At 44.2% G+C, this 14617-nt stretch overlaps 1 protein-coding gene across 4 annotated transcripts in view; it reads right to left on the minus strand.

Moving 5' to 3' along the window:
* The window catches only part of cwc27 (CWC27 spliceosome associated cyclophilin), a 176199-nt gene that overhangs the window by 61762 nt on the left and 99820 nt on the right, over positions 1-14617 (minus strand). Inside the window, exons 12-13 of one of the 4 annotated variants that reach the window (XM_078218267.1) lie at positions 9532-9604; positions 6638-6738 (exon numbers count right to left, since the gene is read on the minus strand). The exons of 1 other annotated variant lie outside the window; for it this stretch is intronic. In XM_078218267.1, the coding sequence (XP_078074393.1) occupies positions 6638-6738; positions 9532-9604 (174 nt within the window). The remainder of the gene's footprint in view (positions 1-6637; positions 6739-9531; positions 9605-14617) is intronic. 2 more of the 4 variants (XR_013498531.1, XM_078218286.1) reach the window with 2 other exon arrangements.

Genomic DNA, 14617 nt, shown 5'->3' on the forward strand with positions numbered 1-14617 from the left:
TGAAAAGAAAGAATAATTAAAGCAAGCATTGTTCCTCCAGACAGAGTGTTTGTCAATTAATAACGGGAAATAAGGAAATGGCAGATGCAGAGCAGATATTTTGTTTTTATCTTTACTGTAGAAGACAGGAATAACATCCAAGAAATATTTGTAAATCAAGAGAAAAAAGGGAGGGAAGAACTTAAAACAATTAATATCACCATGGAAAGGGGACTGAGCAAAGTATCAGAACTAAAGGCTGACAAATCCTCAGTTCCTGATGGACTTCATCCTAGGCTCTTAAAAGAAGTGGCTGCTGAGATAGTAGATGCATTAGTTTTAATTTTCCAAAATTCTAGAAAGGTCCCATCAGATCAGGAAAAAAAACAAATGAAACTCCTTCATTTAAGACAGGAGGGGGACAGAAAGTAGTAAACTACAGGCCAGTTAGCCTAACATCTGTCAAACAAAAAGTGCTATAATCTATTATCGAAGAAGTTGTAGCAAGGCACTTAGAAAATCTTAATGAAATCAGGCAGAGTCAACATGGTTTTGGGAAAGCAAAATTGTGTTTGATTAATTTATTAAAGTTCTTGGAATAAGGAACAAGCAATGTTTATAAAAGGGAAACTTGATGTGGTACACTTGGATTTCAAAAGGCATTTGACAAGGTGCCACATCAAGGATTACTACACAAAGTAAGAACTCATGCTGTAGCAAGTAACATATTAGCATGATAAAGGATTAGTTAGCTACCAGGAAACAGAAAGTAGGTGTAAATGGGTCATTTTACATTTGCCAAGCTGTATCAAGTGGAGTGCCATAGGGGTCAATGCTGGGGCCTCAACTACTTACAATCTATATCTGTGACTTGGATGAAGGGATCCAGTGTATGTATGTATGTATGTATGAACCTAGATAAGTGTGTGGTGGTTCATTTTGGCAGGTCGAATAGGATGCAAGAATATAATATTAAGGGTAAGACGCTTGGCAGTGTGAAAGATCAGAAGAATCTTGGGGTCCGGGTTCATAGGATGCTCAAAGCAGCGTCGCAGGTAGAGGCTGTGGTTAAGAAGGCGTATGGAATACTGGCCTTCATCAATAGAGGAATTGAGTTTAGAAAGCGGGAGATAATGCTGCAGCTGTATAGGACCCTGGTCAGACCCCACCTGGAGTACTGTGCCCAGTTCTGGTCGCCTCATTACAGAAAGGATGCGGAAGCCATAGAACGGGTGCAGAGGAGATTTACAAGGATGTTGCCTGGATTAGGTGGCATGCCTTATGAGGTTAGGTTGAGAGAGCTAGGTCTTTTCTCCTTGGAGAGGCGAAGGATGAGAGGTGACCTGATAGAGGTGTATAAGATGTTGAGGGGTATTGATAGAGTGGATTTTCAGAGGCTTTTGCCCAGGGCTGAAATGGTTGCCACAAGAGGTCACAGGTTTAGGGTGCTGGGGAGTAGGTACAGAGGAGATGTTAGGGGTAAGTTTTTCACTTAGAGGGTGATGGGTGCGTGGAATCGGCTGCTGGTAGTGGTGGTGGAGGCGGATTCGATAGGGTCTTTTAAGAGACTTTTGGATAAGTTCATGGAAGTTAGTAAGATAGAGGGTTATAGGTAAGCCTAGTAGGTAGGGACATGTTTGGCGCAACTTGTGGGCCGAAGGGCCTGTTTGTGCTGTAGCTTTTCTATGTTCTAATTTGCTGACCACACAAAGATAGATAGGAAAGTAAGTTGCGAAGAGGAGTTAAGGAGTCCGCAAAGGAATATAGAGAGGTTAAAAGAATGGGCAAAAAAATTGGCAGGTGGAGTATAATGTGGGAAAATGTGAACTTGTCCACTTAGACAGGTAGAATAGAAAACCAGTATATACTTACAGGGAGAAAGACTGCAGAATTTTGTTGTCAGAGGAATCTGGGCATTCTGATGCACGAATCACAAGAAGTTAGTCTGCAAGTACAGCTAGTGGTTACAAAGGCAAATGGGACATTGTTGTTTATTGCAAGGGAAATGGAACGTATAAGTGGGGAAATTTTGCCATAGTTGTATGGGGCATTGGAGAGATCATGACTGCAATTCTCCCATCCCGCTATACTGATTTTTTAGCGCAGTGGGCCAGGAGGATCGCACGTCAGCCGATTCTCGGGATTTCTATGAGCGTTCGCACTGTGCTTGCATCTGCCAGTGCCGGATTTCCACGCCAGAAATCAGTGGGGTCAATATTTAAATAGTATTTAGCATATTATTTAAATGCTATTAGTGGGCCCGGGACTGAATTCTCCAGGCCCGCTAGAATCTCCCACCCACCAGAGTATTTTACACCATTGGGGATTACACTAGCTTCCCAGTAACGGGGAGCTAGCGGCCCAACCCCATTGGAGTGAAGGGGCAATTGGGGCCCCCCAGGAGTTGGGGCGGTGGGGGGATCGTATCCCCTGGGCACGGGCACCCTTATTAATCTCCTTATTTAAGAAAATATATAGCCTGGGATTCTACCAAAAAAAACACTAAGTGCCCAACAGACACGAAAAAGTGAGAATTTCCTGCCCGTTTTTTGGGTGTACCTAGTTTCATAAATCTCCAGCATTCTGTGCATCACAGAGTGCCTCAAAGAGATTCATGCCGGAAAGTGGGGGGCAGGGCTTCATCCCACTGGACAGGCCAGCAGCAGAGTGCTGGGTGGGCCACTGAGCATGCGCCAATCTTTCAGTTGGGAGATCAACACATGTGCTCTGGCCCCCTCCCGAAAGCTAATGGCATTTGCTACCAAATAAACCTGTTGGACTTTAACCTGGCGTTGTTAAAACTCTTACTGTGTGTGCCCCTCCCCTAGGCCAGCCCCAAACACCTCCTCCCTCCCCTTCCTACTGATCCCACTACAGTGTGTGCAGCGGGTCCACCCCCCCACCACTGATCAGCCCCCAGTAGGCCCTGCCCCCTTGGCACCATCTCCGAGCTCCTGGGGGGCCTCAATGGTCTCTGTCCTCACCAGCAGGGGTGAGCACGCCTGGTTCCCGTTGATGGGGAGCAGCTGTAAACCCCGCTGATGGGAACATCTCCCAGTAGAGGGAGAGACACTACCGTCTCAGGCTCACTAATCATATGGAAATGACGATTTCCATATGGTAATCAGCTTCGCACCGATTTTCGGCACAGGGTTGATTACATGGAAAAACATAGCTTGGTAGACTCGCAATCAGCTGGACATCAGTTGCGTGCCTGCTACAGGTTGATGTCTCCCAGTCCGTTGCGCTACTCGAGCAGCGCAACGGGCTGGAAGGATCCTGGCCATATATGCATACGGTTTACTGGACTGATTCTGGAATGAAGGGGTTTCATGAGGACAGGTTAGTCAGGTTGCATTGGTTTTAGAAAAATGAGAGATGATCTCATTGAAGCAATAAGATCCTAAGGGATCTTGACAGGGGTTATCATTGACCAGAAACTGAAATGGACCAGCCATATAAATATCGCAGCTACAAGAACAGCGTCAGAGGCTGGGAATTCCGTGGTGAGTAACTCACCACCCGACTCCCCAAAGCCTATCTATCATCTGCAAGGCATAAATCAGGAGGATGAGGATGAGTATTCAATATTTGCTTGAATGAATGCAGCTCCAACACTCAAGAAGTTCAACACCACTCAGGACAAAATAGACCGCTTGACTGGCACCCCATGCACCATAAACAATAATTCCCTCCACCAAGGATGCACAGCGGTAGCAGTGTGTACCATCTACAAGATGCTCTGCAGCAATTCATCGAGGCTCCTTTGACAGCATCTTCTAAATCTGCAACCTCTATCATCTAGAAGAACAAGGGCAGCAGATGCATGGAAACCCTACCACCTGCAAGTTCCCCTCCAAACCACACATGCCAACCTGACCTGGAACTATATTGCTGTTCCTTCACTGTCGCTGGGTCAACACCGTTGAACTCCCTTCCTACCAGCATTGTGGGTGTAGCTATACCACTTGGACAGTAATGATTCAAGAAGATGGCTCACCACCACCTTCTCAAGAGCAATTCGGGATAGGGCAATAAAATGCTGGCCTGGCTAGTGATGCCCACATCCCATGAAAGAATTAAAGAAAATGCTGAAAGGATGTTTCCTTTTCTTAGAGAGACTAGAACAGGGGACACTGTTTAAAAGTAAGTGATTTCTCGTTTAGGGTGGAAATGAAGAGAAATCTTTTCTCTCAGACGGTTGTTAATCCATGGAATTATCTTCCTCAGAGAGCAGTGAAAGCTGGTATGACCATAAGACATAGGAGCAAAATTAGGTCACTCAGCCCATCGAGTCTGCTCTGCCATTCAATCATGGCTGATATTTTTCTCATCCTCATTCTCCTGCCTTTTCCCCATAACCCCTGATCCATCAAGAACCTATCTATCTCTGACCTAAAGACACTCAATGACCTGGCCTCCACAGCCTTCTGTGGCAAAGAGTTCCACGGATTCATCACTCTCTGGCTGAAGAAATTCCTCCTCATCTCTGTTTTAAAGGATCGTCCCTTTAGCCTGAGGTTGTGCCCTCTGGTTCTAGTTTTTTCTACTAGTGGAAACATCCTCACCACGTCCACTTTATCCAGGCCTCGCAGTATCCTGTAAGTTTCAATAAGACCCCCCCCCCCCTCATCCTTCTAAACTCCAACGAGTACAGACCCTGAGTCCTCAACCGTTCCTCATATGACAAGCTCTTCATTCCAGGGATCATTCTTGTGAACCTCCTCTGGACCCTTCCTTAAATATGGGGCCCAAAACTGCTCACAATACTCCAAATGGGGTCTGACCAGAGCCTTATACAGCCTCAGGAGTACATGCCTACTCTTGTATTCTAGCCCTCTCGACATGAATGCTAACATTGCATTTGCCTTCCTAACTGCCGAATGAACCTGCACATTAACCTTAAGAGAATCTTGAACAATAACTCCCAAGTCCCTGTGTTTCTGATTTCCTAAGCATTTTCCCATTTAGAAAATAGTCTATGCCTCCATTCCTCCTTCCAAAGTGCATTTTTCCACATTGTATTCCATCTGCCACTTCTTTGCCCACTCTCCTAACCTGTCCAAGTCCTTCTGCAGCCCCCCCCCCCCCCCGCTTCCTCAATACTATCTATCCCTCTACATATCTTTGTATCATCTGCAAACTTAGCAACAGTGCCTTCAGTTCTTTCCTCCAAATCGTTAATGTATATTGTGAAAAGTTGTGGTCCCAGCACTGACCCCTGAGGCACACCACTAGTCACCGGCTGCCATCCTGAAAAAGACCCCTTTATCCCCACTCTCTGTCTTCTGCCAGTCAGCCAATCCTCTTTCCATGCCAGGGTCTTACCCTTAACACCATGGGTGTTTAATGGTAATGGGTAATGCAATATTTTAAGGTTAAGTTAGATAGATTGTTGACTGACATGGTAATCAAAGGGTGTAGGGGATAGACAGGAAAGTAAAGGCCACAATCAGATCAGCCATGATCTTATCAAATAGCAGAGCGGGCTTGGGGAAATAAATGGCCTACTCCAGCTCCTAATTTGTATGCCTGTATGATGTGAAGCTTCCTCACATCCGCAAGATAGCTGCAGGCCCCATCATGGCTGCCATCTGATTTGACCTCGTGCTCACCAGTCAGCTCCCAGCTCCTGGCAATGCTCAGTGCCAACATTAACATTTGAAGATTGCATTGCATGGGAAAATCCTTTGTGTTTTACATATATAGATCGAAGATTAGTTGACTAAATCATCGGAGTGTAGATACCTTCCCCATTAGAATGGTCAAAGAATTACAGTTAAGCTGTCAGACATGGTAGATAGAAAATGATGAGGTAATTATGCCAAATGGTGGTTGTATTCTAAAGTGATAATATCTGGAGTGCAAGGCAATAAACAGCTCTCATAGAACCTGCATGCCAAAGCATTATGCCAAGAGGTTTAAAATTAAGCATATAAAACAATTATGCCAAGTACACTTTGTACCACCAGAAAAGCTTATAATTCTTTAAAAATATTATATTGATGGCAAGAAAAACTTCTAGTAATGAATATTATATATTTTTTAGAATTAAAATATATTTTCATCCTCCAGCAATAACAAGAGGAAAAAAATTGATTTAAACAAACACAGGGATAATTTGGAAGAGGGGATCTGGATGCATAATATATTGATGTTCTAATCCTAATATTAATGTAAGGCAGGACTGATCTCCATGATTCATTATTGATAAAATCTCAGTTTTGGTTAGATAACCTGTGGAAACAAAAGCAGCAAAGCAAACAGTAAAGTTAGAGGTCAAGAAAGATAGTAGGCAAGGATGTTATTTTACTTGGCTAAACTGGCAATTTTTTTCTTCCCATTATAATTGATTTCTTTTTGCAATAAAATTAAGCCAGATTTGGCACTATCATTTAATAATGTAATTCTTATGACATACCTTCCAATTTGGAAAATACTCACTGACATTTAATAAAACACTTAAGAGTACCCATCTTGAGGGGCAACTGGAACGAACAGAAAAAGCAAACAAAATGTGGAATTAAGACTCAGTGTGAGTTAAATAGGCAAGCATATTTTTGAAAAAAATGTATGTTGTTTTGAATTTTGCCTTAAGTTTACTTAACTCTATTTACTCAATAATGCGAACCATTTAAAATTGTTATCTGTGCCATACCTGTAAGGTTGTTTAAGCTGATATAAGGTTGGTTGCTTGATTGTATAAGTGATATGCTTAGCTGTTCTCCATTTGATTGTTTTTTTTCTGTAGCAAGTGGGCTATTGTGGAATTTAAAAGAATATAAATTTGAGTATACCAACAAGAAATTAATCCTGAACAGTGAAGAGGCCAGTGTCTTAAAACAAGCCAATAAAGTGAGATTGGGATTGGAACAGAGAGCAATCGGGAGCTTGGGGTTTGGGGCAGGGGGAGATTTGGTGGCTGGAAAAACAATCAGAGAGAGGGGACAGGATTCTCCAGCCGTTCACGGCAGCAGGATTCTCTGGTCCCACTGCAGCAAATGGAGATTTGGCTGAGTGCCAAATTCTCTGTCCTCGCTGGCAGCGGTGGCAGGATGTGAACGGCCGGAGAATTCCGGACAGGGATGACTGGAGAGGGGAGTGCTTGAACGCGAAAGGTAGATTGGCATATAGAAATTTGGAAATGACACATGATGATCAGAAGTTGAAAAATGGGACGAAGGAGAAGGGAGTGAGTATAGGGAAATGTGGGCTGGTACAGTCGCTCATGGAAAAGAAAATGACTATGGAATGTGGGTGGCGAATTTGGGACTTGGAATGGGGAAGCGAGGGAGACTAGGTTCTTAGGTGGGTGGAGGTGAGTGGGGTGGCATGGGGCCCAGCATCTCTTATAGAGTTCGAAGTGGTGGCAGTAGCAACAGCATGGTGAGTGGGCACACCACATAGGGGAAATCAGTAGATGGAAATACCTGGATTACTATAAGGCATTAGATAAAGTGTCACACAACATGGTAATACATAAGATAAGGACTTATGGAATTGGGGTGATATATTAACATGGATAGACGATTGATTAATGGGCCAGAAGCAGAGAATAGGGATAAGCAGGACATTTTCAAGGTGGCAGGCTGTAACTAGTGGAATGCCACAAAGATCAATGCTACAGCCACATCCATTTACAATCTATAATAATGACTTATACAGAGGAACCAAAAATAATGTATCTAAGTTTGCTGACAATATAAAATTAAGTGGGAATGTAAGCCGTGAGGAGAACACAACTGGTTTCAAAGTGATGCAGACAGGTTAAGCAAGTGGGTAACAAGGATGGCAGATAGAGTATAATGTTGGGAAAAGTGTGTGGTTATCCACTTTGGTAGTAAAAATTGAAAAGTGAAATACTCTTAAAAAAGGCACAGGCACAAAATTTGTAAATGTACTTGTGCAAAGAACACAGAAAGATAGCATTCAGGAACAACAAGCAATTCTCAAGTCAAATGACATGTTGATCATTATTGCAAGGGGCTTGGTGTACAAATAAGGAAATCATGGTACAATTGTACAGACTTGGGTGAGACCACACCTGAAGCGTTGTGTGCAACTTTGGTCACAGTATTTAAGGAAGGATAGACTTGCATTGAAGGCAGTACGATGAAACTTCACTGGATTGATTCCTGGGATAGAAGGGCTGTCCAATGATAATGCTGAATAAATTGGCCCTACATTGTCTGTTATTCAGAAGAATGAGAGGTGATCTCGCTGAAACATAGAAACACCTGAAGAGGCTTCAAAAGGTAGACAATAAGAGGTTGTTTCTAGACAATCAGAGATTGTTTCCCCTGGCTGGAAAATCGAGAAAACGGGGGCACAGTCGCAGAATAAGGGGATATTCATTTAGGACTGAGATGAGGAGACATTTCTCCACTCAAAGAGTTATGAATCTTAGGAATTCTCTACCCATATATTTAAGGTTAAGGACAGACTTTTGGCCTCTCAGGGAATCACGAGATATGGTGAGTGCACAGGAAAGTGGAGTGATGGTTGATGATCAGTCATGATCGTATTAAATGCAATGCTTGCTCAAGGGGCTGTACGGTCTACACATGCTCCCATTCTGTTTTTTATGTAACCCACAGCACTCAAAAATGGGCACAACTCATACCAATTTCTCCCCCATTGTGTCAAATAAATTTTGCTGAATGTGGGCCACATCAAATGCTAGGATGTTTGACCAGGTAATCACATAAATTGAGTGTGACACATTGATCAAGAATCTTCTATTTGTCTGAAGTCATCTAACTGTTCTAATCTCAGAGTTTTCTACTTTTTATGTTAAAAGCACCACGGGGTGGATTTTTACAGGTGGATGGATTACCTATTTAGGATGCTGGCTGTCCCTCAGCGACATTATGCTGGTGACAGTCTTAAAAGGGTCGGGGTGCAGGGGCATGAGTTAGCAGCCGAGGATAAGGAATTGAGAGGGATACAATCTTGGCGAGGGCATACACTATCTAGCTTAGGGAAAGCTACAGGGCAGTTTGCCATGCCTCTACCATCCAAAAGATTGTGGCAGAGATGGATTGAGGCCTTAAATAGTCGTTAACTGACCATTTGAGGGGCTCAATAAGCCTAAGGGTGAGGGAGCTTCCAGATGCCTTATTTAACTTTATACCAGTCTGCCCTCCCCCGACATGTCCCCCTGCAATATGGGGGACAAGTTGAGGGAGGGCAGACTGGTATAAAGATCTGGCACATATAAGGTCAATGTGGGATGGAGTGCAGCACCGTCCACAGTGATGTACGAAAGCACAACCTGCACCTAGGGTCAGTATGGTGTTGGACAAAGACATGTATACCAGCAAGCACGGAGAAAGCTCTTAGCTTGTATCCTTTACTGAATATTTGTAAATTGTTCTAAGAATTAATAAAGATTTATAGTTAACTTATGTATGCCACGGAGACTTCTTCAGATCTATCGAACAGCCTACAACATTAGCAGCAGCTTATGGAAAACTCAAAGAACTTGCAGAAAATGCAGAGAAAATTTAAAATGCTGGAAAACATTGGAAAAATTAGGCAAAGAGGTCTAACCTGAAAAGAAGCTCCAGAAATAAGGCGTACAGCAAAAATTGCCACTCAAAAGCTCCAAAGGAAGGTTTGGAATCTGGAGGGAGAAATTTAAAATTCCCAACTGCAGCAGAACACTCCATTTCAAACAATGGTCATTTAACAAATTTTAAATTAGACACAGGAGCCAGTGTAACTGTCTTATTGGACAAAGAACCACAGCTAAAACACCTCTAGCTTTGAGTTACAGATACACCATTATGAGCCTGGAGGATTCTGACTTCCAGTCGTAAGCATGATCATGGAACCACGAAGGTATGGTGACAAACAAATCTTCGAGCTGATGTATGTCATCCATAACCAGCTTTTCTCTCTGGTGCCTGTGCAGACCTGGATCCCCTCAAAACAGCAGATGTTATAACAACCTTTATTAATCATACAGAACAGCAATTCCTGAGTACTCAAACAACAGAGTACCCTGACTGAGACTCCAGCTCTGAACTGTCTGTTCAAAGAGCAAAGAACAAAGAAACGTACAGCACAGGAACAGGCCCTTCGGCTCTCCAAGCCTGTGCTGATCATGATGCCCTATCTAAAAAAAAGCCTTCTGCCCTTATTCGGTCCGTGCCCCTCTATTTCCTCCCTATTTATGTACCTATCCAGATGCCTCTTAAATGTTGCTAACGTGCCTGTTTCCACCAACTCCTCTGGCAGCGTGTTCCAGTTACCCACCACTCTCTGCGTGAAAAACGTCCCCCGCACGTCTCCCTTAAACTTTCCCCCTCTCACCTTGAACCTGCACCCCATTGTAATTGACACTTCTACGCTTGGAAAAAGCCTCTGACTATTCACCCTGTCTATGTCTCTCATAATTTTGTAGACTCTGCCAGGTCTCTTCTCAGCCTTTGTCTTGTCAGTGAAAACAATCCTAGTCTATTCAACCTTGAGACCAGGCAACATCCTGGTCAACTTTCTTTGCACTCTCTCCAAAGCTTGCATGTCCTTCTGATAGTGTGATGACCAGAACTGCACACCAATAGGTTTGTCTTGTTACAGATACCAGAAAACCTTCAATGATCGGACCAGCCAACCATCCAAGAGTAACCATAACACTTCCAGTGGAAGATACAAAATAGAGCACGCAGCAGTCCTAATGCACCGCAACCTCTGGCTTAGATAACGGTACAGCAGGTCAACACTGCAACCACTGAACACTTGCTTCAATTCCCAGACAGTATGCCAAATCCACAAAAGATGTTGGAACCTGGTAGCAGCTGCCTGTGGCCAAAGCAAAATGCAGAGTTGAGCATATCATTAAACCTCATTCTCGTCACAGGAATATCCATTTTCTGCCACACAGGACATCAGAATAATGCACATGATGACAGAAGAAGTGAAAGAAAGGTCAAAGAGACAAGCACAATGTTCGTCCACCCCACAAGAAACAAGCTAGGGTAGCAACGACCAACCAACATAACAACTAAACTGACCAAGTGCAATTCCACTCAAAACAGTAGAAGAAAAGGATGAAAAGATCCCAGAAAGCAGAACAAACTCCAAATTGACAGGAAGAATCAACAGTGACAAAGCCTACTCCTCCGACGGTCGTGTGAACGAAATATGGAAGAGTTATAAGATCTCCAGCTGAACCTGAACTTTGGAATTAAAGAATTTGGGGGGTGGGGGTTTTGGGCTAGTGATAATGCAGTAATGACAATGTGAATGTTGGATAGTAATAACAATATAAAACACAAGGTTAACTATAATCACTTAAAATACATTGGATAAAGACTTGGGGGAGGTGTAGTTAAAGAGTCTGGCACATATAGGATTACTGAGGAACTAAGTACAGTACCGCCCACACAGTGATACCGGAGTATAATGACTAGGGGATTTTCACAGTAACTTCATTGCATCGTTAATGTAAAGCCCGATCATTCTCTGGTGGTGGGGGGAGGGAGGCCCGATCATTCTCTGGTGGGGCGGGGGGGGGGGGGGGGGGGGGGGGGGGGGATGGTTCTCTGGTGCGAGGGGGGCTGGCGCAATAGTTCTCTGGTGGGGGGGCAGGGGGGTCTGCTGCCACTTTGCGGGCGATCAGTTGGGGGGGGGAAGGGGGCAGGGGGTCGTGATCGGTCTGGGTGGACAAGGGGGACAGCTATGTTGTGGTGGTAGGGCAACGTCTGTGAGGACCATCGCTCCCGCTTTTCGTTCGCAGGCCGCTTTTATCCGCTTTTTGCGGCCTGGGAGCAGTGTGACAGGGGAGCATTTTTCAATTTTTTTTTCCACTGCGCATGCGCAGTTGAAGGCTCCAATCAGAGCTGCAGCATTTCAGGTGCAATAAGCCCCGCCCACAGCGCAATTCAGACTCGCAATTTTTTTTCAGGCTAATGTATGGGGGCGCCTGAGAACAGTTTTCCAAGTCGGGTCTGAATTGCGCCCAGATTCAGCACTTAGAATGAAAATGGTAAAATTGGGCCCTCAGTGTAACGCTCTGGGGACCTGAGTTCAAATCCCACTCTGACAGATGGTGACATTTTAATTAATTAAGTCTAATGATGTTGTGGCAATTAGAGACTTGGATGAAAGAAAAGCGGGGCTGGCAGTTTAGCATTGCAGGATTTAAATGCTTCAGGCGAGATAGAGAGGGCGACAAAAGAGCTGCTTTACTGATTAGGGAGAATGTCACAGCTAAACAGAGGGAGGACACCTTGGTAGGATTATGCAGTGAGGCCATATGGGTAGAACTCAGGAACAGGAGTGGCGCAATCACATTGTTGGGGTTGTACTACAGACCTCCCAACAGCCAGCGTGAAGTGGAGGAACTGATAGGTCAGCAGAGTATGGGAAGATGTAAAAACAACAGGATTGCTTTGATGGGCGATTTTAACTTCCCCAACATAGACTGGGATTCCTTTAGTGCCAGAGGTTAGGACGGGGCAGAGTTTGCTCAATGTGTCCAAGAGTGCTTCTTGAGGCAATATGTAGATAGTCCAACTCAGGAAGGGGCTATCTTAGACCTGGTCCTGGGAAACAAGCCTGGACAGGTGACTGATGTCTCAGTAGGGGACCATTGTGGGAACAGTGATCCAATATTATATGTTTCAAGATGCTTGTCGAAAAGGATAGAAGTACTCCCAGGGTGAAAGTACTAAACTGGGGGAAGGCTAACCATGACATTATTAGGTAGGGGTTAGGAAATGTAGACTGGGAGCGCCTGTTTGAGGGTAAATCCACATCCGATATGTGGGAGTATTTTAAAAGTCAGTTGTTAACAATTCAGGACAAGCATGTCCCTGTAAAAATGAAGGATAAAGATGGCAAGATTTGGGAACCCTGGACGACAAGAGAGATTGTGAGCTTAGTGAAAAAGAAGAAGGAAGCATACATAAATTTCAGGAAATTGAAAACGGTAAGTCTTTTGAGGAATACAAAGATAGCAAGAAAGAGCTTAAATAGGGATTTACGAGGGCAAAAAGGGGCCATGAAATGTCTTTGGCAGGAGGGATTAAGGAGAATCCCAAGGTGTTTTGTGTGTATAAAAGGAGGAAGAGGGTAGCTAAAGGAAAGGGTAGGTCCACTCAAGGACAGTGGAGGGATTTGTGTGTGGAGCTAGATGGAGTGGGTGAGGTCCTTACGAGTACTTTGCATCAGTATTCACAAAGCAGAAGGATGTGATGGATGGTGAGTGCAGAAATGGTGAGTGAGTGTGAGTACATTCTAGGACATGTTGAGATAAAAAGGGTGGCACGGTAGCACAGTGGTTAGCACTGCTGCTTCACAGCTCCAGGGACCTGGGTTCGATTCCCGGCTTGGGTCACTGTCTGTGTGGAGTTTGCACATTCTCCTCGTGTCTGCGTGGGTTTCCTCTGGGTGCTCCGGTTTCCTCCCACAGTCCAAAGATGTGGGTTAGGTTGATTGGCTATGCTAAAAAATTGCCATTAGTGTCCTGAAATGTGTAGGTTAGAGGGATTAGTGGGTAAATATGTAGGGATATGGGGGTAGGGCCTGGGTGGGATTGTGGTCGGTGCAGACTCGATGGGCCGAATGGCCTATTTCTGTGCTGAAGGGTTTCTATGTTTCTAGGTATTGGAGGTCTTGAAAAACATTAAGGTGGACAAGTGCCCAGGGTCAGATAGGGTCTATCACAGAATACTGAGAGAGGTAAGGGAAGAAATTGCTGAGGCCTTGACCAAAATCTTTGTACCCTCTTTATCATGGGCGAAGTATCAGAGGATTGGAGGGTAGCTAACATTGTTCCTCTGATTATGAAGGGCAATAGAGACAATCTGGCCTGTGAGCCTTACATCTGTGGTGGGGAAATTACTGGAAAAGATTCTTGGGACAGGATGTACTCACATCTGGAAGCGAAATAGGCAGTATGGTTTTGTGAAGGGGAGGTGGTGTCTCAAAAACCTGATTGAGTTCTTTGAGGAAGTGACAAGAAAAATTGACCAGAGCAGGGGATTTTGTATAGATGGATTTTAATAAAGCCTACGATAAGGTTCCTCATGGCAGGCTGATACAGAAGGTGAGCTGGTAAGATGGATACAAAACTGGCTTGGGCATAGAAAGCGGAGAGTAGCAGTGGAAGGGTACTTATTTAACTGGAAGTCCGTGACAAACGGTGTTCCACAAGGATCAGTGCTGGGGCCTCTGTTGTTTGGAACATATATGATTTGGAGGAAAATGTAGGTAGCCTGATTAGTAAATTTGAAGATGATACAAAAATTGGCGGGAGTAGCGGAGAGTGAGGAGGATTGTCAGAGTATACAGCAGGAATAAATTAGCTGGAGAACCCAGAGCTTCTGGCTCAGAGGCAGGGATGCTACCCACTGTCACACAAGACCTCCTTATTCTCACATTATCATCTATAAAATATTGTTCTGAGCTCTGGTACTGCAATTTCTATTGTATGCTGAGCACAGACACTCATGAAAAAAATAGAAACATGAAAAATAGGAGTACGCTATTTGGATCTTTGAGCCTTCCCTGTCATTCAGTAAAATTGTGACTAATCTACTTCAACACTACCATGCCACACTATCTCTATATTGCTTAATTCCCATAATACTCAACTGAGCATCAGCAGTTTTCTGGGTGTACAGAATTC

The sequence above is a fragment of the Mustelus asterias genome, chromosome 1 (assembly GCF_964213995.1).
Source record: "Mustelus asterias chromosome 1, sMusAst1.hap1.1, whole genome shotgun sequence".
Lineage (NCBI taxonomy): Eukaryota > Metazoa > Chordata > Chondrichthyes > Carcharhiniformes > Triakidae > Mustelus > Mustelus asterias.